The sequence below is a fragment of the Artemia franciscana genome, chromosome 12 (genome assembly GCF_032884065.1).
Source record: "Artemia franciscana chromosome 12, ASM3288406v1, whole genome shotgun sequence".
Taxonomy (NCBI): Eukaryota; Metazoa; Arthropoda; class Branchiopoda; order Anostraca; family Artemiidae; genus Artemia; species Artemia franciscana.
The window spans coordinates 4,575,969-4,603,575 of NC_088874.1; the positions used below are offsets into that span (position 1 = coordinate 4,575,969).

General features: G+C 36.2%; 2 protein-coding genes across 4 annotated transcripts in view; one reads left to right on the forward strand and one right to left on the reverse strand.

The window, feature by feature from the left end:
• Nucleotides 1-7,853, reverse strand: part of LOC136033601 (rab GTPase-binding effector protein 1-like) — a 119,329-nt gene extending 111,476 nt beyond the window's left edge. Inside the window, exons 1-2 of the mRNA XM_065714381.1 lie at nucleotides 7,755-7,853; nucleotides 438-936 (exon numbers count right to left, since the gene is read on the reverse strand). Coding sequence (XP_065570453.1) covers nucleotides 438-762 — 325 coding nt within the window. The 5' untranslated portion in view covers nucleotides 763-936; nucleotides 7,755-7,853. The remainder of the gene's footprint in view (nucleotides 1-437; nucleotides 937-7,754) is intronic.
• Nucleotides 7,854-13,106: 5,253 nt separating this feature from the next.
• LOC136033602 (huntingtin-interacting protein 1-like) overlaps nucleotides 13,107-27,607 on the forward strand; it is a 166,042-nt gene continuing 151,541 nt past the window's right edge. For all 3 annotated transcript variants that reach the window (XM_065714382.1, XM_065714385.1, XM_065714383.1), the window contains exon 1: nucleotides 13,107-13,230. In XM_065714382.1, the coding sequence (XP_065570454.1) occupies nucleotides 13,141-13,230 (90 nt within the window). In that variant the 5' untranslated portion in view covers nucleotides 13,107-13,140. The remainder of the gene's footprint in view (nucleotides 13,231-27,607) is intronic.

Sequence of the window (27,607 nt, forward strand, 5' to 3'; positions counted from 1 at the left end):
TACCATCGAACTGTTTGAAATGCTGCGTTGAAAAACAACAAACAAGACCATAAACAATAAACAAATAATAAAATAAAATATATTATACACCACTTAATTTATTTCCACGGAATTCTCAGATGTTTGTAAACATAAAGCAAGGCCATACACTGGACTATTTAAGACGTTTTAACTCTTCCAACACTGAAAAGTGAAAAATTGTGTTCCAAATACAATTTCTTTATTATTTTAGTTGTGACAAATCTTATAGACCTTATTTATAATAGACACTCATCCCACAAAACCAAAATCCTTGGTACTAGGTATGACGCATTAGTTAAGAATGCTTGATTGCATTGTCATTAGCCTCGAAATGGCATAATGAGTTATTTGAGGAAGAACATAAATGGAATTAACCAGTACAGCAAATGGGGTTAGACCAGATATAAATGACTTACTTGGTGGAAGAGGTGGAGCTGGTGACATTTCACGATTTCTTGGTGGTCTGTCTGGGACTGCATCTTGAGATACTCCATTGCTGCTCAGGTGGGTAGTACATTCGTTTATAATACCATTCATGATTTCTTCAATGACTGATCTTCTGTCATCAGTGAGAGAAGCACCAGAAATCGATTTTTCACAATTGTCTGTGGGGTTGGTCATTAATGAATCTTTGTTCCCTGGGAAACTGGTTTCATCATTATTTAATTCATGGTCTATTATACATTCCACTTCACTGGAGGTATGTTCACTTTTGTCTTCCATGTTTTCTGATTCATCCATACGTAACACAAAATCAATGGTATGCTATTTCACTAAACAGCTTTGTAATGACAGCTTCTTAGGCATATTTCTTTTTTCTTGCTTTAGGAAATTTACACAATTGCACTATTTACAGTTAGTTATCAAGAAATTTCAAAAAAGTACTGTCAGATTTTCGGAACTTAGCATTGTAACCTTAAAGTGAATAAGAAAAGGGTATTAAAAACTAAATTCGAATTTTCGCTAGAATAGGCCTACTATTTATATATTAAACACAACAACAATGATAAATGAAAGGCTTTCTCTGGTCACCTTAGAGGCTAGAAGATACCTATTTATTTTTTTCAACAAGGAAGTATTTACAGCAAAAAAGTACTTATCAGAGCAAAACATATTGGTAAAAGGAAAAAAAGAAATCACTAATTGTAAACAATATCTCTATTTTCATGATAATGGAATGGGGCAGTTCATTATTCCTTAAATTCTAAAGCTCTTGGCTTAGATGGCAACTATAATAAAAATCACTTACACCAAATGTGGGGGTAAAATGCTTTTGGAATATTTAAGTTAGATTGGTATGTTTAGGGTTTTCCTATTTTCTAAATCACCTTAGATTTTAGAAAACATTGTTCATTCCAAATTTTGAGGATCAAAATTCGTTCGGATTTTGTAAGTTGGATTGGTACATTTAAGATTTATCAGCTTTCTGAACCAGCTTAAAAGAAAACTATAGCAAAAACATCATTCACCCCATATTTAGGAGCAAAATTTTATTTACAATGACGCCCAACCACCTAAATGAAATAAAAGAAAGGACAGAAAATGATTTCCATGCCAGTGGCGAAAGTAAACGAGGTAAAAAGGCAAAAGTAATACCCTATACACAGCATAGGTGCAACCGTCAATGTAAAAGCCAATTTTTATTAATGACATTGGGCTTGTATTTCACAAGTCACAAATCAAAATGGCAAGAAATTCATTTGAGATATTTGTACCAACACTAATAATTCGCTCCTAACTATTTTCTATTAATAATGTGTCTTTATATCTTCTATCAGATTCATGCTAGCCTACAGATAGAAAAACTGTTGTTTCAGGCTTCCATTTTCCAAGTTCCAAAAAGAATTCCTTAGTCTTGACTCTGATTCATAACTAAATATTTTTTGCTCAAAGTTGAACAATGTGATAGCTCCAGATCTACTGAACAGTGTACATAATTGGTGCTGCAGTTGTGTCTTTGAATTATGTCTTCATCAAAATGGCCTTAAGACATCTAGTAGGAAGTGTGGATATCCCCTGAGGCTCCATGAACATTCCTAACTATGTCAAAGAAAGCTTGAGCCTTGGACTTTTAAGTCTGAAAAACTTACATCACCAACCATTCATAGAAAATCTTCCTGGAGCTATACTAAGTCCTGGGCTTTAAGAACCTACCATAAAGGGCCCTTTTGAAAAATAGTGATAAAAAGTTATACAGCTAGCACAAACAGTCTAGCACAAGCTAGTGTAGTAGTACTCTAGCACAAGCTAGACTACAGAAGCACAAAAACTAAAATTCTATGGTATTTCAACAGTTGGTTTCAATACTTATAATAAGCAAATATCTAAAATGGCCCCTTTTTGCACATTTCCACAGCACAATTGTCTGTAATCATTTTTCTTTTATCTATGCTTAATTTTACTAGGTTTGACCTAGAAATTTTAAAATCCTTATTAAGGTTATTTATAAATTGGCCCAAATATTTTTATTAGAAGGCCTACTACTAACAACACACAACAACACCAAGTTGCCTGAGGCCAGCAGAACCATGTATGCTGCTCCTTCATTCCAGTCTATTTAAAGCCTCCCTCTTTACACCCTACAAAGAATTTGCTGTTTCCCTGAAATCTTTCTTCAAAACATCCTTCCACCCCATTTGGTGTCAAACTACTTTCAGCTTGACCCTAGTTGGTTGGCTGACAAGGACAACCTGTGGTAATCTGCCATCCTTCATCCATAGAATATGTTCTAGTTATTTCAACAATAGACAGATACCCAAAAACTGCCTGTAGACAGCTTCTCTGAAAAACATCTAGTGAATCCTTCTCTATCTTTTGGAGCACCCAAACTTCAAAACCATACTAGTTAAATAGTGCATTGTACTTTTACATAGAGTTTAATTCAATTCAATATTGCTATATGGGGTTTCTTCATTCATGTTATAGATATCTGTCCAACAAATCTGTAATCTGTCTAATCGTTGACTAGAACCAGCCCAACTTGAAGAATGCCAGAGCAAGGTTATACAAATATGCAGAGCAAATTTTGATGGCCCTCATACAGATAGGAGAAAAGAAGCAGAGACATCTTCAGTCCCTTTGTCATTACAGGTGGAACCACAGTGTTCTAACGAGTGCTCAAGCCTATTCAAACAGCATGCCAAGTCTGCTTTAAATTCTTTCTTTGACTCCTGCACATTTATCATTTATGTTATAGATGCTTTGGTTTGAAATAGAAATTAAGTGGAGGAATTCTGCTCAACAAATCTGTACTCTATCTAATCACTGACTAGAACCAGTCCAACTTGAAGGATGCCAGAGCAAGGTTATACAAAGAAAGATGCAGAGCAAATTTTCATGGCCCTTTATACTAAAACACTAATGCAGTGAATCATTCCTATCTTCTCACATGGATAGGAGAAAAAAGGCAAAGACATCTGGAGTGAAACTCCAGTGTTCTAATTACCTTAAATCATGCTTGCTATCAATATGGACAAATCCAATGTACTCCAGTTAGCAATGATGGGGCTGCTGGAAATCTGCTGCATCCCACCAAGTGAACCATGATATTGTTGTCCAGTCCCCATTGAGATTTTATTTGAAGCTATTGATTGCTATAGGTCCCTCTGTCCTCTTGCTTAGGCTGCTCCACAGATCTATGATTCAATTGTAGAAGTTGTTTCTTTTCTTGTCTTGGCATACTTGCAAAACAGCTTTGCTGAATGACCTGTGGTACTAATGAGTGCTTACCACTACTCAAACAGCATAACAAGCCTGCTTTAAATCCTTAAAACAAAGCTTGGAACCACTGAGCAGTATATTGCTAATCTCAAAAAATTTCAAAGAATCATAGCTATGATCAGCAGGATGAGTTGGTGAGAGATCAGTTTATTTTACAGTGGAAAGAAGATAAGCCAGAAAAACAGTTCTTGTTAAAAAAAAAAAAACAGAGTCTAGCATAGAATAAAACAGTCTATGGACATTCCAGCAAACACAAGAACAACTTGGAACCAAGCATTATGAAGCAAACCAGACAATCAAACCAGAAGTGGATGCATTTAATTAGTAAACTGAAGCATAAGTCAAAAGACTAAAGGAGATTAAATGGACTGGAGATTAAATTGCTGCTCCTATAGCAGTCTATATAGTAGCAAACACATTACCTGCAAAAGGGAAACAATCAAACATTGTAGATTAAACCACTTTGAAAGTGCGAGTAGGGAAAACCTGCATCATAAACTGATGGGCATTCAAGACTAAACAGCAACTTTAGAATTCTATATAGGTAAGAACATAACTGCTAAATACAATATTACTACTTCTATCAGATTAGATGAGCAATACATCTATAAAAACTCTGACATCAACACTGTCAATATCTTGACACTGTCAATATCTCGACACTGTCAATATCTGATGTCAACTCTGACATCATTGAAGTCAATATCTTACTATCACAAACCTATAAGAGCCTAAATGCAAAACCTTCAGAGCTAAATGTCTATAATATACTTACTTCATATTGTGATAGCAATCTTAAAGTAATAGGAACTTACAACCAGGAACTCTAGACAAAAGACAGCCAACATCTAGACATTCATAAATTCTCTATTGCCAGTACTACCAAAAAAAACATTTGTTAAGCAAAAGAATAGCCACAATGTTGGTAAATTAAGGTAACTACTATAAATTTAGACAGAATTAAAAAGCAAATCAAATCGACATGAACTCTACTTCCAAACAATAGGATAAACCTGCTACTTGATAGTGGTAGTGAGTTGACGGTAGTGAGGGCAATTACTACACTCTATATTTCAGAATTAATATATTACTTTCTGTGGTTGGTCTATATGTAAGGCTAGATTTAAAGCTTTGATGCTTCCACTCTTGCGTGTTTTTGCTGCTTTGTTTTTGCCTGATTTTTGGGGCAAAGAAACATAATTCAGAGCTAGTGGAAGCACTGAACAGAACATGACTGGGAAGTAAAAGGTAATGAAAGAGAAGTGATACCAAACTCTCAGCTGCCATTCTTGGGAGACATCTGACAGTTTACAAGTGGCCACAGAATTCCTGTGTTGTTTTGAAATCTCTTTTATGTGAATAGGCAGCCCAGCAGAGGACAAAACCTGGTACTTTGATAATAAGTCACACCAGTCCAGTTTTTTTTTTTTAAGAAAAAGATCACTCAGTGATAATTTATTGCACCCCATGACATTGGGCACCCTTAGACCTGGGCCTTTTGGAAAATCCTATCCTGCCTAAAATTACAATCCTTTTTCTTTGATATTCTTTGTAAAAGCAACAAATGTAACCTAAGATCTGTAAAGTTAAAGCAAAGTGCTTTTAGAGATAAAATAAATACAAGTCTATTTTAGAATTTTTAAGGGAAGGGTCCAGAGTAAGGGGCTATTCAGAAGGAAACATGGGGGTACTGATTTACTGAGGCTAGGGCAATTAAAAAGGAAAGAACTATTGAGGAAAAGAAAACAATACTTGATAAGCAAAATACTTCTTAATATACATCTTAATACTTTTTACTTCTTAATATGCAGAATAAATGTGATTAATACATTTTTGTACTTGTATATTATTCAGAACACACTCAATAAGAGGAGTTTTTTTGCAAATGAGGTTTTTTTTGCAAAACAAACTACAATGTAGGTATATTTTAATTAAATATTTGGCACTTGCTCATTATTCAAAACACTCTCAGAAATTTTGCTGAGAAAATATGGCTTCATAGCAACAAAGACAAGACTCAATTTAATTTGCTATGCATAGTGATAGAAGATAGTGTCTGAACATGGATTTTAAATTGAAGATTTAGGATTTGCCAAAGACTGAAAAAGAGGCAATCATATTTTTCAAGGATAAGGGGTTGTTGCCCACAACAAAACAGTATGTCAATGGACACAACATGACTTCATACTCTTACAAGATGGAACATTTTTGGAAGTGTAACAACAAGCCATGCTTGAAAAAAGTAAACTTGCATGTAAATACATGGTTTGCTGATAGTATAGACAAGAATACATAGTAGGGTAAGACAACCAGTACTGGAACACTTCAATCACTATGCCTATTCTGGGACAGAATCTTTTGTTGGATTGCAACATGTCCAACACTGGGACAAAAGACAACAGGTTTTTTGGAAGCAACCCAGAAAAATGTATAGATTGGGTGTCCAAGATTAAAGTCTTTTGTCCCAGTATTGGACATTTTGTAATCTAATCAAAGATTATGTCCCAGATTAGGCAGAGTGATCAAAGTGTCCCAGTACCAGTCGTCTTACCCTAATATACAAGTACCTGCATTTTATCTAAAGCTTTACTATTCCTTACCCCTCCCCCCAGTGTACAAAAAAATAAACTGTATACCTTTTCTTTAATTTGGCTATCTATCACTCTTGTTTTACTTTTTCTGTCACAGTTAATTTAATTTATGGGTTAAAGCAAGAGAGACACATTGGCAGAATATATAGAAAATACATAATCTGGGCTACATACTTGCACAATAGGCAGGGAGGGGGTAAGGCAGACTTATAGTTGAGCTGTAGTTAAAATGCATTAGCTTTTCTGGATATTGTGAAGTAAAAATTATTTTGCTAATTTTTTGTTTCTCAATTGTATCTACTCTAGAACTTTACTATTTAAAAGTTTGTTTCCAAAATTTTATAGTATTCTTTTATAAGAGCAATAATAGGCCTAAATTGGAACTGGTACTGATTTTGATTCACTGAGTGTTTTAGGCTGAAGGGGTAAAACTGAAGTGGAGGAATAATTTTAGCTTAGAAACACAGCAAGCTGCCCATTTAGTTCAAAAGGGTTCTAAATCAAAACATTTAATGCTCATCAAATTATATACTAGGCTAAGTAGCCTATTTTTCATTGGCAAAAGCATTTTTAGAAAAAAGTAGTTACTTAGACTTACCAATAGAAACATTAAGTCAAGAAAACTTGTTAATGATGATTTTGATTGGCCTAAACAGAGGACAATAGGGAAATAGCAATGATAGATGCAAAAAAGAGGTGAAAGGAAATATTTTTAGGTGACTGAATAAACACATTTGGCCTATAAAGAAAAATTAAGAACATGTCTATAAGAAAAATTAAGAAATATTAGCCTACTTGGGAAGAGGTCTAGGGCCTAGTAAGAGAATTGTTCCATTGGTTCCTTTGTCTAAAATTAAGTCATCTATTTGACTTGAAAACTGTAAGAAAAAGAAAAAGCGAGTACACTGACAGTGATTCAAAATTTTTAGAGTTGATTATTCAAGCCAAGTTCAGGACATAATGTTAATAGGCCTAAATGATAAGTTTGGTAGTTAAGAGTGACAAAATGTCACAAAGAAGGCCTAGATCATGGTACATTTATTCTTGAAGAAACAGTTTGAAACATTGGAGTGAAGAAGTTCAATGGACAAGGTAAAGTTGAGTAGAAGGCTTTGTTTTCAATTATGTTAAGAATGTTTGTCATATTTTGAAATTTTTAAAGGTATAAAGTTGTAGAGAGGGATGGCAGAATGGGAGCAATCAAGGAGACCTTTGAAGACGTCATAGGCTACTTTGAGAGAATTGTAGGAGCTAGGAAGTCATTAAACATTGGATGAGAGGGAGGTGGGTTGACAAAAAAGATTGGTGGATATTCACTGGAATATTCCACATGGAATGTAAATATTCCACATATCCATGGAATAGCATGCTATCATCAGTAGGAATAGGAATATAATCATGAAAACAAATTTAGGAACTTACAATTAGAGATTTGTCTATTCAAATAAATTCTCTCTAAAAAATAAATTTATGAGCAGATAATGAATTATAGGTAGTGCTCATACCACAAACACGGAGTTCCGCCGATTTATTCCGTTTCAAAAAAGAAATTTTTCAAAGAAAAATAAACAACAATATTAAATCAAAATATATAACAGAACAATACTTTATAGCATTTTCAGATCTAGATTGTTATGGGTGACTGTAGGTTCCGCTACACCGTCAACACTGTGAATATAAAATTTCCGTTTTGTGTGAAAGTTGAATGTAATTGCCTGGGGGTAATATTGATATTTATTCATTATATATATTTTACTGTTAAAAGTACAAGGTTTGTCAACTCACAGTTTATTACTAGAAACTATGAAAGATGCTTAATATTATTCATTGATGAAGAAATTTAGTGCCTCAAATATAGTCAAAGATTTTTAGGCCTAGTTAAATGGTTCTGAGCTAGAATAATAGAATGTGAAGGGTAACATTCTTAAATATACAGAATATATCAGATATACAAACTACTGCTCGTCTATTAGAATGGTTTATTGACCTTGGCTACATACAAAATAAATAAATATGTTGCATACCAAAAATAAAAATGATGCATCTTCCTTCTTATCAGTAAAAAAGTGACAAAAGTTTTTTCACTCTCACTTCTCTTAAAGTCTATCTCCATTTTTTTTTTTTTTTTTGGTTTTCTTGCAAGTCATTCGTATCTCATATGTGCTGTCGTTAGGTTGACACTAGCTTGCTGAGGTGGTGTTGCAGGGGTGCTCTGGTGGGGGCTAGGGGTTGATATCTATCCTGGATTGGCCAAAGGGACATGAAATGGTCCACCTGCAATGGAGAGGGTGATGGCTTGGCAGCCATCCCTGGCAGTATGACATCTTCAAGTCCTTTGTGGACCAAACTCGTGCTTTTTGGCCTTTGATGTGGGTGATCTGATAGGTGTTTGCAGTTCCTCCGCAGAATCCGTCCCTTCATTCGTCTGTACTTGTCCCAATTCCGGCTGCTTGGCATGAGCAAGCACAACAGCCTATTTCCACGGTCCTTACGGCGTTTTCTGAACGTAGATCACATCGCCACGGCTAAGCTGATGTAAAACCTTGGCTAATTTGTTGTGGTGAATTTATCGGCAATTCTGCATTTCAGTTCTTTGCTGGGTGAGCTGTCCAGTCGGGAAGACCTTCTTCTTTAAGTGAAGTGTGGTGCAGGGTGTGATGGATCTTAGTTGGCTGGACAAGGAGTTGAGCAGGAGATGCAAATCCATCGACCGGTGTGCTTTGGTATTCAAGTAAACCTAGGAAAGGGACTTTTCTGTTTTCCGTTGCCTTAATCAGGATATTTTTATAATCTTCAAAGCCTTCTTGGCAAGTTTATTGGATTTGAGATACCCTGAGCTGAATGTGCTCAGTGATATACTCCAGGATTTAGCAAAACCGATGAATTCTCTAGAAGTGAATTGAGGGCCATTGTCAGACGTTAGCTACGATGGTATGCCGTGCCGGGCAAAGTGGGCCTTAAGTTTCGTTACAATCGCATTGGACGATGTCGTTGACTTCGTCTGTTGACTTCGAAGAAACAGGAGTGTGTCTGTGCTGTAGTTGATCATCAGCTTCTTCGAATTGCTTGGAATGTGCTTGTCTGTTCTGAGGCCTGGCCAGTATATTAGCATTCTTGCTCGCTGTTGGTTTTCGTGGTTGCAATGTGGGCTGCATGTAACTCCTGAAGGACAGCTCGTGTTGGACGTTCCAATAGGCTAGGATGTTGGTTGGGCACTAATATAATACTCGGCCAACCCTCTTGAATCATTTTGACTAGGGTACTCAATGTTTTACCTTGTGCTGTTTCCGTCCATATCTCCACAAGTTTCTGATCACCGGCTGGTAGGTTTCGCACCATGTGGCGTAAATAGATATCGAGATCTTTTTCCAGTTTTGGATCTGTATTGCTAAGATGGAGGTGTGACAAAGTCAGCGACTGGGATTTCGGATCCTAGTCAGAACTTCAGACTCAGTCATAAGACTGGAGCTGAAGTATTAATCGTTGCATTGGTGGTGGGGATTCGCGAGCCTGATTTGCTACAACGGTTTTGAGAGGGCAGTGGTCAGTCACGACGTAAACGTAGTGACTGTGAAAATTAGTGTGGAAGACTCAGTCCTAAGGCTGGAGCTGAAGTATTAATTGTTGCACTCGTGGTGGGGCTTTGCGAGCCTGGTTTGCTACAACGGTTTTGAGAGGGCAGTGCTCAGTCGTGACGTAAATGTAATAAATCTAAAAATTGGTGCGGAAGTGTTTATAGCTGTACACAATGGTGTATAGCTCTTTTTCAAGTTGTGATATTTCGAATCCGTCCTACTGAGTAATCTCAACCCATGGTGCTGTAACCTCCCTTCCGAAACAAGCCGGACACCAAGCCCGTGGATGGAGACGTCGACAATGAGTTTGCCATTCTTGCTCTGATTGTTGAAAAACGGGGCATTTGACACTATAGAGCTTCTCAGGTCGACGAGTATTTGCGTATATTCCTCAGAGCGGATCAATGGGTCTGCTTTAGCTAGGTCACGGAGTGGTTGTCTTAGACTCGATAGGTATTTGGCGAGATAGTTGACCATCCTAAGGAGGGTTAGGACTTCCTCTCGGCACGATGGGTTTGACGTATGGCTTATGGTAGGACACCCCATTCACTTTCTTTTGACTCTATTCTTTTGTAAGCTCGACACGTCATTTCATTTCATTAATGTATTTTTTTTTGCTTGAGATCAATCATCCAATTGACGTAATTTGTGAAGTTTGAAACTGACACGTGAATCTCTTATGTTGGCGTCTTTTTCTTTACCAGACAAAGATCATAATCCACTTACTGCCTAACCTATTGCGACATACGACTGAGATTTCGCTGTCTTGTAAGTAGCTGGGACTAATTGACACTGAATGAGGTTTTTGGTCTTTGTTTCCTGCCAGTAAAACCCCTGCATTTACAAACCAGGATCGAGGTTTCAGTATGCACCCTGTTAATATTTTATCTTCTTTATTCAAGGTACAATCCAAAAAAAAAAATAAAGCATGAGTCAATAAAACCACTACCTTTTATTGACCAGGAACGAAGTTTCGGTAGATGTATTTTCGCGATCTTTATTTAACTGGATATAAATTTTGACATTTAGGAGGGGTCCATACTCCATACGTTTTTCTTCTACTTTTGAAAAACAGCACCTGGAATCTATAACAGAAATATTTCAGCTTATAGGACGGTTCTTCTAAATACGCAATTAATACATCGAAAATCAGTATAAAGAAAAAGGCTCTTTTTTGCTACAATTGTTAAGGATTATAATACTCTTCATTTTCATATAAAAAATACAATAATTCAGAACATAAGGAAAAGAAGAAACGATTGAATTGGATTGTTTCTGGGAAGTAAGAGCATTCGAGTTGCCTGTTCCCAGCAATTTAAGGCCTGTAGGCCGGTTGGTACCTATACAGCTCTTCCTACTTGCTGTCACCCTCTTCTGCCGTCACTTAACTCTCTTCAAATAAAATTATTATTCTTAAGAAAATAAATTAAGCTTTTGTGCACGTATCTTTCATCTGCTGCAATATAATTGGCTTTAAATAGCTCGTCGATATCTTTGTTTATCTTTAGAGTTTCAAATGTACGTTTTATATCTGCTGCCAGGTAAACTGTACTGTAGCATTCAAAAATTGTGTGTTGTAAAGTCTCATGCACTTTTAAACAAAATATGTAGCGTGGGTTGTCCCTTTTATTCTATTCATATTCTTCGTTTCTTAAAATCAGAGAGCCACTCTTTGTCATAGGCAGCACAATAATGCTGCTTAAGTAAATAGCGATGTGGGCCCAATGTCCTTTTTATAAATGTGTTGTTTTTTGTTCTTAGACCAAGGCACTTCGTATCGAAGAATTTGCCATAGAAACTTCCGAAAGGGCTCATTCCATTAGAAATTGGAAAGGCTACCGTCCAATATAATAGTCAAAAATGATTGGAGGCTCGAATTGTTTTCCGAAAGGAAGAGATGAGAATAGAAGGTAAAAACTATTTTTTAGGTATTCTCTGTCAGGTTGTGACACGTAGAATGAAAGACCTGGCGTTCATTGAAATGGACGCCTCCATTTCAATGAACGCCGACAAATTCTGTACATTTACCGATTTGTCGGCAAATGTAGAATTTGCCGACAAATCAGTAATTTCATAATAGTACATGTTCTGATGAATTCGAACGTTTTGGAACCAGATGATAGTATTTCTCTATTGAAGGTCAAAGAGAAGGCTCCAAAACGAGTGTAGAGTTGAGTGAGGTGCTGAATTGTGTACTTTAGAAATCAACTGTAAAGCTGACTTTGAATCTGAGAAGACAATGCGCTTTTTTGATTGCGGATGCTTTGCTTTAACTATTTTAAGTTCCTCAATTATAGCTTAGATCTTAGCTGTCAGGATAAAAGATCTATTTGGCGGCCTTTTACAAAGAGTTATTTGGGATAGTTGCGGCTGAAGCAGTTTTAAACCCTTATACAGAACCATCTGTATAGATTTGTAGGAAACCAGCCTAATTATTTATGACTTTCTGTCTGAAAACTACCTTAATCTGAATTGGGAGAAAAGTTGACCTCTTATCCATAATAAGCTCAGTGTATACATGAATAGGATTGAACTTCCATTTTGGAGGCTGAACGTGTAACATGTAATCCATTGCATCATTATTTCAGTTGGAAACTAGCTCGGTGAAAAGAATCCAATAGCGGGTATTACAGCTACTATTCAACAATGATTACCCAAGGTCTTTGAAAAAATCCCATGCACTTGACCAATTGCTTGCATTTTTGTGTAATACTTGATTACCAGCATGTTCCTCCTTTCTTGTTTTGACGCTATACCAGTTAGTGCCCGGGCTTTATGACTTGAGGTATGGTTGTGAAAAACAAAGGCTATTTTTATTGCCACATTTTGGAGGCTTAACAACTTTGCTGATCTTGTTCTACAACATCCTCCATATACTTCTATACCATACTCAATATTTGACCTTTTGATAGGATATACCTTTTATAAAAATCAAGCAGAACTCAGACAGTTCAGTTTTGATAGGATACCTAGCAAAAAATTTTCTTGTTTAGAATAAACAGAAGCTCCTGGCTCGTACAAGAAGTCGGAGTGTTTTGGTTTTTATTTTTAACTGCTCTGTAACTCTGAGCAAAAAAGAAATCTCTGATGTAAAAAAAAATATTTTATATGAATGTTCAGTTTCTCTCACGAAGATATACCTGCCGAAGACATGATCGGCCGTTTTATAACTTTTATAAATGTCGAAATTGACAACGCTGGAGAAATAAACCTGAAATTTGATTAGATAAAGCATGTCTTCCTATTCAAGTAGAATGCTTCCAAAACAAAGGAAATCTACGACGATACTAGACCATGAGCGGGAAAGTTTTGAAAAAAGCCAAGTAATTTTTTCCCAAAATAGTAGAATAACCCTCCTTAAGTATGGGAAACCCCATCCCCCTACAATGAGTAATACTAGGCCTAGGCATTTCCTGTGGTCATTCTTATTTCTTAAATCCAATAAAATGACTTCCAAGAGAAAATAGTTAAATTGTTTTGACTAGGAAAATTTTAGTTGAAGAGCTCATAGTGGAAATATAGCCTACAAGAATCCATTATTGACATAGGAACAAGTCCAGTAGGTCTATGCAATTGAGCAAAATGCCATAAAACTTAAACCCTCACATCCTGTTACCAAATAGAAATTGAAAAGAATTGTTATGGCCTATGTCAATAAATAGCTAAAATCCAAGCTATGCATCAATTTGGTTTTTATTATAATTATTTGAGACCAAACACTTGAAATTATTAATTTATTGGCTTACCTAAAAGTACCTCTGGTAAAATTATAGCAGTTCATATAACTGACTTACCATTAAAGTGAACATACCACTTGATGCCTTTTTTATGCTCTTTACAAATAGAATAATTGCTTGTACCATAAAGTCAAATTTGCTGCTATCACAAATTCAAATTTAAGTAAGCTCTTAAAAATGACAAATTTTCAGTAAAATTCTAGTTAATTGACCTCTTGCTGTCTTTGAAAGGGTTTTGGTTAGGAAAATGAAACTTTCAAGGATGGGTCTACAGGCTAAATTATGTCCTGGGAAGGTATCTTAAAGTACCCACCTCCACTACTTCTCCCTCTAGAGGGCCCTGAAATTTGCCAACTTGACAGGTCTATACCTATTGAAATTTTGACAAAACAACATTTTACCTTAATTTTCAGCTACCAGTTGCCTTTTCTCTACCTTTACTTCTGAAATGCAATTCCTGTTATTTGAGTAGAATTTTGAGCCATATCAATTTTTTTTTTCTTCAAAATTTAGGAAATGTATTTGCATATCTTTACAACCTTATATATTTGGATTGAGCAAAGTTATGAAGCTGAAAAATTTTTTGTTGTACTTCAATTAAGCAAAAGATCTATTTTGCTAGGTTTCACTTTTATAACACACATACTTTTAAGGGTCATCAAAGGTCAGGGCCCTCTAGAGGGAGAAGGAGTCTAGGTAGGTACTTTAAAATACCTTCCCAGGACATACTTTAGCCTGTAGACCCATCTCTGAAAGTTTCATTTTCTTAACCTAAACTGTTTCCAAGATAGCAAAAAGTCAATCAACCAGAATTTTACAGAATTTTCAATTAAAGTGTGAGTTATCACTCGTTTTCCACAAAATAATACTATGTTTTCTCATTGCCATCTTTTCCATTATTTTTGAAAAAATAATGCTACATTTTCTCAGTGCTAAAATTATTTATAAAAATGTTAGTTTAGGTTAGGTTAAAAAGTGCTTAAATTTGAATTTGCAGTAGAAGCAATAATTATATTTGTAAAGAGCATTAAAAAAGGCATCAAGTGGTATGTTCACTTTATTGGTAAGTCATTTATATGCTACATATTTACCATACCTTTTTTTGGAAATACCAATTGTTCTGTTATAGTATATATATATATATATATATATATATATATATATATATATATATATATATATATATATATATATAGGCTATTAGCAAAAATCTGATTTTCTTCTGATAAATGCAACTTTTAATGCTTGATGGGCTATTTATTCTATAAATCACAAACATTAAATATTATTATTCTTCTCAATTGCTTGTCAAAACAGAGACCACATTTTTAATCTATGCTGAAAAATTTTTGATTGAAATTTTGCCAGGAAGATCAATAAAAGGTAGTTTATTCAATTCACTTTTGTATTATTGTTCCAGATATTCTCCCCCCATATAGGTATTCTACCCCACCCCCTGTATATAGCCCAGCAAATTTTTACATAGCCTACCCACATAATTTGTCTAGAAAGAAAGTGAATACATCACTTGATGCCTTTTTAATGCTCTTTCTAAATTCAATAATTGTTTCTGGGGTATTTTGAGACCTTAAAGGAGCTCATAAAAACCCATAGTAACCAAAAGTTCAAATATATATTTCTAACAAACTGTCTAATGAGAATAAATTGCCATATATAGCTTATTCAGAGATGGTAACTTATTTTAATATCATTCTAAGAATTATTAATTTCATTCTCTAATTATTATTTAATTCAAGCTTTCTAAAGACACAAAACATTACAGGAAGGCAAGTGGTGAGAACAAGTTACTTCTTTATCATGACAGGTAGTGATGCTAGCTTCTCATATGATACATGTCTCCTAGAGTACTGTAAGGAAAAGCTTTATTAATACCTCAATTAAGTCAACTACTAAATCTTTAAGCCTCAAAATCATTTTATCTTAAATTGTATCTTCTAGCAACTAAGGTTGAAGAACCTGTAGATGTTCCAGGTACCATTGACTTAATATTCATGTCACAGTTTATGAGAGGATCATCACTACATCACTATTCAAAAATAGGCTTAATGGTGTCACTGGACATCATCTTTAATGCAAGAATGACATCTCTATCTATGGTATGTTAGGGTAGGCAGGTCAAGCTTTTGTAGTCATTGCTCATAGGAGATTTGTTGTTTAGTAAAAGGGAGCTTGGTTGCTCTATAGTGGACCTTCCCTAGTATCTCCTTTTCACATTTAAAGTGTGAGTTGGTAAACAACATCCCAAACTCAAGATGGGGACAAACAAGGGCTGTATAAAGGCAACAAAACACAAAGTATGGCCATCACAGCATCTATATTTGATCCATTTTGTGTTAATCAGAATATTGAGCTAGTTATGGTGCTTAATTATATATGTGCACCATTCATAACACTTGCTCCTGTCACAGAGAAGTCAAGGTCAGAATTGAACAGACAAATATATTTTTCATAAAACTGACCCAATCAGCAGTACTCTCTCCAACTCATGCTGAAGCTATTCAACTATTATTTCCTTTTGGCTCCAAAACCTGGAGCTAAGATTAAACTCCTTGGATTCAAAAATGTGTATTTGAGGTGTATTATTGATATCCATTGGGCCCAAAAATGGCAGTTGCTACAAAAAAGCCAAAGATATTACAACCACTAATTGTTGAAGTTATCAAACACCAGAAGTAGAGATACCATGAGTATGTAAGTTGGATAACAAAAGCTTGACTACCAATTGGGCATCCTCCAGTGGCAGCCATGCAGTACCAGAAGTAGAGGATAGCCCAAAAACTGCTTACAAAGCAGCTACTGAACTGTCCTTGCAAATTTCAATGTCTTACTCTATCCTGAATGGGAGGATCTGGACAATGATGAGAGAAGACTCATTACTCTTTTTGGATGCCCTAAGCATGTTTGGAGGCACAGGAGGGTCTATAATACAGGGGGGTGGGGGTACTAGTCTTGGTAATAACTAATATAATGAGACACTAGAAACAAAACATTTACATTAGACAAAGACAAACACTGAAGAAATTCTGGGAAAAAACGCTGACAACATAGCCCAAAATTATGGCTGGGAGTAGAGTATAAAACATGAGGACAGGAGTAAAAGAGCCCTTCTAGCATTTATAGCCTTCAGCACTTTCTCATTGTTAGTTTACTTTTACCAGAACTATGGGACAGAACAGATTACTTTGATTGTAAGTGCTGATTATTGATTAATTCATGATGTTTGTCTGTCCATATATTTGAAGTTGAGCTGTATTCTTGTTGTATTCCTTGAGCCAATAAATATCAAGAAATAACCTAGGCTCTCTTTGTTCAAGACTCATAGGAATCTTTGCCTAAGTGCAACTATCCTAGTTGACCCCTTGTTAGCTTCTAAAAATGAGATTTTGCAGCTAAGGTTGGGATAATGAAATAGCACCACCTTCATTCAATGCAATATTACAAAATTCAAGAATAGTTAGTGAATTTTGAATTCAATAGATCTGTAACCTACTTTGATTCTGAAATGAATTTTTGTTTAGTGTAAATATAGTTTGTTTTAATTTTGATATGTTAGTAATTCTGCTGATGATGATGACCAACTGTGTCTGAAATATTAGAGCCTTTGTTTATATTTTTTTTCACTGTTTAATAAAAGAACCTGTCCCTATTTCGAAATCTTATTTTTATTTGTCATAGAAAAGGCAGTGTTGTCATGGAAAAAAAATATACAAACTTTGTATGTATGGGGATGACAACCAAGCTTTAGAATCAGCTCCATTTCCTTTGCTATTTGAAGAACAAGATGATAAATTTAGCACCTATAAATTTAGAATTATTTCATTTTTAATAAGAAGAATATTCAATGCAGTATTACAGAATTCTTGAACAGCTGGTGAACTTTTTAAGTCAATGGACTGGTAAGTTGATGTACAATTTTGAAGAGAATTGTACCACCTTTATTCAATGCAATATTACAAGATCCAAGAACAGTTAGTGAGTTTTTCAGTCAATGGACTGGTAGCATGCTTTGACCCTGAAGTGAATATTTTGTTTAGTCAAACAGTTCAATAGTTGAATATTAATGGATATTTTGCACTGAGCATCTATAGTTCATATCTATGTATTGTATCCGTGAAAACTTCACTTGGTCCCCCAAAGCTAAAATTTGAAAGCTATTTGATCCACCCCCTCAACATATCAACTGGATACCTTTAGCTGTTAATCTCTATTTTCAAGACATTCTGTTTTGATAATCTGGATGCGTATAGTGTGTTTTGATCTAGATCTACCTTTGCCATTTCCTTTGCTATTTGAAGAACAAGATGATAAATTTAGCACCTATAAATTTAGAATTATTTCATTTTTAATAAGAAGAATATTCAATGCAGTATTACAGAATTCATGAACAGCTGGTGAACTTTTTAAGTCAATGGACTGGTAACTTGCTTTGATGTACAATTTTGAAGAGAATTGTACCACCTTTATTCAATGCAATATTACAAGATCCAAGAACAGTTAGTGAGTTTTTCAGTCAATGGACTGGTAACATGCTTTGATCTTGAAGTGAATATTTTGTTTAGTCAAACAGTTCAATAGTTGAATATTAATGGATATTTTGCACTGAGCATCTATAGTTCATATCTATGTATTGTATCCTTGAAAACTTCACTTGGTCCCCCAAAATTAAAATTTGAAAGCTATTTGATCCACCCCCTCAATGTATCAACTGGATACCTTTAGCTGTTAATCTCTATTTTCAAGACATTCTGTTTTGATAATCTGGATGCGTATAGTGTGTTTTGATCTAGATCTATCTTTTCTCAAAGCCACTGTTCAGCATCTACTCCTCCCTCAAATTTTTTTAAAAATGTAAATTTCTTGCTGTAAGCCATTTTTAAAATATCGCATATATGCCATTTTGACGGTCTGCCAAATCTGCCAAATAGCAAAATATCTATTTTGCTGATTAACCATGCATAATTTACAAATCTCATAGAATCTTATACTGCCAAACGATATCTCTGCTTGGATTGGAAAGAAAATCAGTTAACTCTTTTTTCCACAAAAGCATATGTAAATTTTTCTTGCTCTGTCCCCCTCCCGCCCAACAGGGCCGGTAGGTTTTAAGTTCATCCCAAAAACTCTTCCCAAGATATTACACTATACTCATGACGGCCTCGATTTCTGCGCTAACACATACCTTGTCATTTTCTCTTTCTTTATGTATAGTTATCAAGCGTAATGACTTGCTACTATTATTGTGTTTTGTGGCACCGAAGTAGCATCTTTAGCCCCTTGCACCATTTTGTCGCTCTTGTATATGTCTTATTTTAGTTATTAAATTATTGCATATTTTATTTGAGCCATGATTATAAATTGTCTTCTTAAAATTTTGGATATTTAGTGTCAAGGCACTTAGTGTGATCTTGCATTCTTGCATTCATAAGAAAATTGAACAAAAAGTGGGATTTGTGCCTGAAAAACAAAAGTTTTGACCATTTTCTTAGGAGTTCTTTTCACAGAAGTCAGTTTTGCTAAGGCTGCCAACAGCCCTTTGTGCCAGGCTGCCTATTTTGCTAGGGCTGCCATTCCTTAAAGCATCTCCCAAGATCTTGAGATAGATCCTCTAAGTTTGGATTCTTGGGAAAATACTTCCCCAAAGAGTATTATTAAGTTTCTATTTAATTCCTTGTGATTTTTGGAAATAATGAGTTGATACTTCCAGGTGTATTAAATAGAATGTCCCCTATGTTTGTTTGTAGAGTAGTAAGGTTTCTGGATTTTTTTTTTAATAAAAAAATATAAAAACAATTAAATATTACCCACAAAGAGTATTATCAGATTTCTATTTAATTCCTTGTGATTTTATTTCAAACCTTCGACTTTTCACAAGTGAATTTTTGGGTAATATGCTGGATGACTTTTGTCTATCTTGAAAATTAGTTACGAAGTTGATTTATAAAGTCTCAGGAATGAATCCAGAGCCTCAAATAAGTCAAAATAAACTAGTGGACAAAATAGTGTTGACTGGAAAGCCCACAAGGTTGGATATAAGAAGAATTTATCTTCTTTTATAAGAAGAATTTATTTTATAAGAAGATATAAGAAGAATTTATCTTCTATATAAGAAGATAAATAGTAATTTATCTTCTTTGTTACGATCTCTTGTATTTTATGGAGTTCCATCTCTTGGACTGAGGGTCATTTGTAAGTTAAGATACTTGCAATCTCAATAATGATAAAGCTTGTTAAAAAACCTGGAAGTTTTTTTTAATTATTTGCTTTAGTGTTTTTCAATTAGTTCCTATTCTTCACTGAAAACTGAAGTTCAATATGTATTTGAAATATTTGTGTAGGTTTTATTCTTGTCATCAATCTAGACTAGTCTAGTCCCACTCAACATAACTTCTTTTTTTTGTACTGGGAAGGGAAAGCTAAAAATGATGATATGAAATCAGGAGGAACTAGAGTGGAAAAATTTTATTTTCACTTGTATTAACAAACAAGCATTTTTGTTACAACAGAGACTTTTTTCTAGGCATCAAAGAAAAAGCACAAAGTATAAATAGCGAAAACAATATTTTTCAATTTGTTCTATATGCTATAAAAGGGCACAAAAAGTGTTAAAATTGAAAATAAAAATGATATGATTGATAACAAGCGATAAACGGGATAAAATGTATAAGAAGAAAAAAAAAAACAAACAAGAGCTAAGAGCTCATATGGCATTTGTGACGAGGTCATAAGAGCCAAGAGCTCATATGGTATGAGCTCTAGCAAAATTCTAAGAATCAATAGATTGCTTTAAAGGGAAAATCAGAGGCTTAATGCCGGTCGGGATTTAAAACAAGAGCTCTGAGTCACGAGGCCCTTCTAAATATCAAAATTCATTATGATCCTATCATCCACTCGCAAGTTAAAAATACCTCATTTTTTCTAGTTTTTCCTCTCCCTTCAGCCCCCAGATGTTCGAATCGGGGAAAACGACTTTATCACGCCAATTTGTACAGCTCCCTGACACGCCTACCAATTTTTATCGTCCTAGCACGTCCAGAAGCACCAAACTCGCCTCAAGCACTGAACCCCACCATCTAACTCCCCCAAAGAGAGTGGATCCAGTACGGGTACGCCAGTCACGTATCTACGACATTTATAAGCATTTTTCAAGATTTTTGGTTTCCCCCTCCAGCTCCCCCCAAATGTCAACAGATCTGGTCGGGATTTGAAATAAGAGCTCTGAGACATGACCTCCTTCTAAATATCAAATTTCATTGAGATCCGGTCTCCTGTTCTTAAGTTAAAAATACCTCAATTTTTCTAACTTTTCCAAATTAACAACCCCCAGCTCCTCCAAAGAGAACGGATCCGTACCAATTATGTCGATCTCGTATCTATAGCTTGTGCTTATTCTTCCCATCAAGTTTCATCCCGATATCTCCACTCTAAGCGTTTTCCAAGATTTCCGGTTTCCAAGATTTCTGTTTCCTCCCTCCAAACCTCTATGTCCCCGGATCCAATTCGAATTGAAAATGGAGCATCTGAGACATAAGATTCTTCTATATATCAAGTTTCATTGAAATCCGATCGTAAGATACCTCGATTTCACGTTTTCCCAAGAATTCTGGCTTCCCCCTCCAACTCCCTTCAATGTCACCAGATCTGGTCGGGATTTAAAATGAGAGTTTTAAAGCAAAAGATCTTTCTAGATATCAAATTTCATTACGATCTAATCAACCGTTCGTAAGTTAAAAATACCTCATTTTTTCTAATTTTTGGAATCCCCCCCCCCCCCAACTCCACCAAAGAGAGCGTGTCCGGTCCGGTTATGTCAGTCACCTATCTTGGACTTGTGCTTATTCTTTCCACCAAGTTTCATCCTGATCTCTCCACTTTAAGCGTTTTCCAAGATTTTCGCCCCCCCCCCCTAATGACACTGGATCCGGTCGGGATAAAAAATAAGAGATCTAATTTTCGAGGTCCTTCTAAATATGAAAGTTTATTAAGATACGATCACTCTTTCGCATGTTAAAAATACCTCATATTTTCTAATTTTTAGAATTAACCCCCCCCCCCCCCCCAACTCCCCCAAAGAGATCAGATCCGTTCTGGTTATGTCAATCCCGTATCTAGGACTTGTGCTTATTTTTCCCACCAAGTTTCATCTCGATCCCTCCACTCTTAAGTATTTTCCAAGAGTTTAGGTTCCACCCCCCCCCCCCCCCCCCCAACATCCCCTTCATCGGATAAGGTTGAAATTTAATATAAGAGCTCTGAGACATGATATCCTTCCAAACATCAAATTTCATTAAGATCCGGTCACTCCTTTGTAAGTTAAATATACCTCATTTTTCTAATTTTTCAGAATTAACCGCCGCCTCCCAACTCTCCCAAACAGAGCAGATTCATTCCGGTTATGTCAATCACGTATCTAGGACTTCTGCTCATTTTTCCCACCAAGTTTCATCGTGATCCCTCCACTATAAGCGTTTTCCAAGATTTCAGGTTCCCCTCCAAATCCCCCCAATGTCACCGGATCTGGTCGGGATTTAAAACAAGAATTCTGATACACAATATCCTTCCAAACATCAAATTTCATTAAGATCCTATCACCAGTTCGTAAATTAAAAATACTTAATTTTTTCTTTTTTTTCGAATTAATTGGCCCCCCACTCCCCCCCCCCCCCAGATGGTCAAATCGCGAAAACAACTATTTGTAATTTAATCTGGTCCGGTCCCTGATACGCCGGCCAAATTTCATCGAAAGAGTGATCGGATCTTAATGAAATTTCAAGTTTGGAAGGATATCGTGTTTCAGAGCTCTTATTTTAAATCCGGACTGGATCCGGTGACATTGGGGGGAACTGAAGGGGGAGCCTAAAATCTTGGAAAACGGTTAGTAGAGTGGAGGAATCGGGATGAAACTTGGTGGGGAAAATAAGCAGAAGAAGATACGTGATTGACATAACTGGGACAGATCCACTCTCTTTGGGGGAGTTAGGGGGCGGCGGTTAATTCTGAAAAATTAGAAAGAATGAGGTATTTTTAACTTACGAAGGAGTGATCGGATCTTAATGAAATTTGAAGTTTGGAAGGATATCGTGTCTCAGAGCTCATATTTTAAATCCCGACTGGATCCGGTGACATTGAGGGGGAAAACTAAAACCATGGAAAACGTTTAGAGTGGAGGGATCGGGATGAAACTTGGTGAGAAAAATAAGCACAAGTCCTAGATACGTGCTTGCATTAAGCAAAATGGATCCGTCCTCTTTGGGGGTGTTGGGGGGGGGGTCTAATTCTGAAAAATTAGAAAAAAAGAGGTACTTTAAACTTACAAAGGAATGATCGGATCTTAATGAAATTTGATGTTTGGAAGCATATCGTGTCTCAGAGCTCTTATTTTAAATCCCGACCGGATCCGGTGACATTGGGGGGAGTTGGGTGGGGGAATCTAAAATCTTGGAAAACGCTTAGAGTGGAGGGATCAGGATGAAACTTGGTGGTAAAAATAATCATAAGTCCTAGATATGTGATTGACATAACCGAAACGGATCCGCTCTCTTCGGGGGAGTTGGGGGGAGGAGGGCTAATTCTGAAAAATTAAAAATGAGGTATTTTTAGCTTACGAAGGGGTGATACAGGACTGACATAACCGTGACATAACTGAACGGATCTGTTCTCTTTGGGGGAGGTGGGGGGAGGTTTAATTAAAAAATAGTAAAATGAGGTATTTTTAACTTACGAAAGAGTGATCATATCTTAATGAAATTTCATATTTAGAAGGACCTCGAAACTCAGATCTCTTATTTTAAATCCCGACCGAATCCAGCGTCATTAGGGGTGGATCTTGGAAAACGGTTAAAGCGGAGAAATCAGGATGAAACTTGGTGGAAAGAATAAGCACAAGTCCAAGATAGTTGACTGACATAACTGGACCGGATCCGCTCTTTGGAACTGGGGGGGGGGGGTAATTCGGAAAATTAGAAAAAATGAGGTATTTTTAACTTATGAACGGGTGATCAGATCTTAATGAAACTTGATATCTAGAAGGATCTTGTTCTTTAGAAGTCTCATTTTAGATCCAGACCCGATCCGGTGACATTGATGGGAGTTGGAGGGGGAAACCGGAATTCTTGGAAAACGTTAAAATCGAGGTATCTTACGAATGGTGACGTCATTCAAGTTATATAAGACATATGTTCGCGTAGAATTCTATTAATGTTTAAGTTTACAATGACTGATGAAGATGCTCAAAGAGTCTATGCCAAAAAACTTGCTGCTGATAGAGAAAGTCAGAAAAGAAAGCGTGCCGAGGAATCAAAAGAACAGCAAGGAAACAGGCTTGAGGCTAAAGAACGCAAAACCGCGCAGTTAGATGAAGATCCACCTGGACAGCGAGAGTCAAAACATATTAAAACTGAAAATGATAGCGATGATGATTGGGTTTGGGATTTTGACTTGGATAAGGTCATCAATGACTACCAGATTTTAGTTAAAAAAACAAAGGTTCGGCGATATGTATTTCATAGTGAAGCTGAAAAATAAAGAAGAAAAAGAAAACTGAAAAAAGAAAAAAGAGAAATTACAGACTGGGATACCGGGACACAAATGACGACCGGGACACAGGGAATATAAATGACGACCAGGACACAGGTATTTAAGAATATCGTTCAAAGACAAATTTTTAATTGTAAGAAGACCGTTGAAAGAGAAATTTCTAATTGTAAAATGACTGATGACTTTCAGCGTACAATGGCAACGGTACCACCATCGAAGTAGATAACCAGTGGGTTTACGGCCAACCTACCATCTTCAAAGATACCACGATAGGAAGACTCTACACCGTTCACCCCAATCAACATGAATGCTTCTTTCTACGCCTGCTTTTGGTGAATGTACCCGGTCCGACATCCTTTGAGTATTTGAGAACTGTAAACGATACTATACATGACACTTACCGTAGTGCATGCCAAGCTCTGAATTTCTTGGAGAATGACCAACACTGGGATAACTGCATCAATGACGCGTGCGAAACGTCAACCCCAAGTCAAATTCGTACACTTGCTCTCCATCAGCTCCTACAGAGTTATGGGAAAAATATAAGTCAAAAAAGTCCGAAGATATACTCCATCGAAAACAGTTAGAGACGTCAGAAATGACTTTTGATTTTACATCAGAAATTTATAACGACACTTTAGTTATTATAGAAGATTTGTGCGTACGTATGGCAAACAAACCTCTTCAGGATTTGGGAATGCCTTCACCTAACCGTATCGCTGCTGTTTCGACAAGTGTAGAATTGGATCGTGAACAAAGTTACAGTACGAGTGATCTATTGTCGTATGTACAAAATAACATTTACAAGTTAACGTCGGAACAAAAAGACATTTATGATACGATAGACTCAATTTCAGGACGTATACAACTACCTGCTGATTTCTGTAGTTTAGTGACGTCCAAAAATGAATTGATTGAAAAAGTATTTCCGAATATTCTAAAAAATTATAAAAATAATAAATGGCTTTTAGTTATTATAGAAGATTTGTGCGTACGTATGGCAAACAAACCTCTTCAGGATTTGGGAATGCCTTCACCTAACCGTATCGCTGCTGTTTCGACATGTGTAGAATTGGATCGTGAACAAAGTTACAGTACGAGTGATCTATTGTCGTATGTACAAAATAACATTTACAAGTTAACGTCGGAACAAAAAGACATTTATGATACGATAGACTCAATTTCAGGACGTATACAACTACCTGCTGATTTCTGTAGTTTAGTGACGTCCAAAAATGAATTGATTGAAAAAGTATTTCCGAATATTCTAAAAAATTATAAAAATAATAAATGGCTAAGTGAAAGAGCGATTCTCGCACCCAAAAATATAGACGTCCACGAAATCAACAATATTGTTTTGACCAAGATTCGAGACCAGGCATTCCTTTGCAAGTCAGTCGACACAGTTTTGGAACCAAATGAAGCGGTTAATTATCCATCTGAATTTTTAAATTCCATATATCTTTCAGGGTTTCCACCACACGTGCTACAACTAAAAATAGGCGACCCACCAAAGCTTTGCAATGGCACGCGACTTGCCGTAAAAAAAACAATGGAAAGCCTAATAAAGGCGACAATCTTGACAGGGCATTTTGAGGGTAAGGCTGTTCTTATTCCTCGCATTCCCATGATTCCAACGGATCTGCCTTTTCAATTTAAAAGATTGCAATTCCCAATTCGATTAGCATTTGCAATCACCATTAACAAAGCTCAAGGTCAATCATTAGAAAAATGTGGTATAGATCTTAATACTGATTGTTTTTCCCATGGACAATTGTACGTTGCATGTTCGAGGGTCGGTAAACCTGACAATCTATTTATATGCAGCGACAATTGGACAGCGAAGAATGTTGTATATTCGCAAGTTTTACGCAGTTAATTTGTATTGTATCCATCTATCTATCTATCTATATAAAAACAAGTTGTGTGTATGCATGTTTGTTTGTTTGTAAAAAGAGCGTTTGCATATGACGTCATTATTAGTGCATACGGCTTTGTATATGCACAGACAATGGGAAAGCCAAGAATGTTGTATATTCGCAATTTTTACGTAGTTTAACTCCTGCAGACGAAATGAATGCTTGCCTGAAAAATTCTAATTTATGGGCACACGTAAAAATATTAAAATTAACTACAAATATGCGTGTCCGATTGCAAAACGATGATTCTGGCCAAACATTTTCAGATCAATTGCTGGCAATTGGAAACGGAAAGCTTCCAGTAGTGGGAAAGCCAAAAATGTTGTATATTCGCAATTTTTACGTAGTTTGAAACACATATATAAATCTATCTATATTCACAGGTGGGACACAGGGACACAACTACAATGGCGCGTAACTAATATGGCGCGTAACAACTTACGCGCGCGGGGGGGCTTGGGGGGGCGCGAAGCGCCCCACCAACTACTATAGTTGGTATATATATATATAGTATATATATATATAGTATATATATATATATATATACAGGCTATATATATATATATATATATACTAGCTGTTGGGGTGGCGCTTCGCGCCACCCCAACACCTAGTTGGTGGGGCGCTTCGCGCCCCCCCAAGCCCCCCCGCGCGCGTAAGTCGTTACGCGCCATATTAGTTACGCGCCATTGTAGCTGTGTCCCTGTGTCCCACCTGTGAATAGAGATAGATATAAATACATATTTTTAACTACGTAAAACATGCGAATATACAACATTCTTCGCTGTCCCATTGTCTTTGCATATAAATAGCATTTATATTCCCTGTGTCCCGGTCGTCATTTGTGTCCTGGTGTCCCAGTTTGTATTTTCTCTTTGAGTGTCCCGGTCGTCATTTATATTCCCTGTGTCCCAGTGTCCCGGTCGTCATTTGTGTCCCGGTCTGCAATTTCTATTCAAACAATCCCTGTGTCTCAGTCGTCAATTATATATCCTGCTTGTGCCCCCGGCGTCCCCGTTGTAGTTGTGTCCCTGCGTCCCGGTCGTCATTTATATTCCCGGTCGTGATTTGTGTCCGGGTGTCCCAGTCTGTAATTTTTCTTTGAGGTTCCTGGTCGTCATTTATATTCCCTCTGTGTCGGTCGTCATTTGTGTCCCGGTCTGTAATTTATCTTTGAGTGTTTTTTCTTTTTATTTTTTTTAGTTTTTTACCTTTTTTCAGTTTTTTTTTCTTCTTTATTTTTCAGCGTCACTATGAAGTACATATCGCCGAACCTTTGTTTTTTAACTTAATTCTGGTAGGCATTGATGACCTTATCCAAGTCATAATCCCAAACCCAATCATCATCGCTATCATTTTCAGTTTTGATATGTTTTGACTCTCGCTTTCCAGGTGGATTTTCATCTAACTGTGCGGTTTTGCGTTCTTTAGCCGCAAGCCTGTTTTCTTGCTGTTCTTGTGATTCCTCGGCACGCTTTCTTTTCTTACTT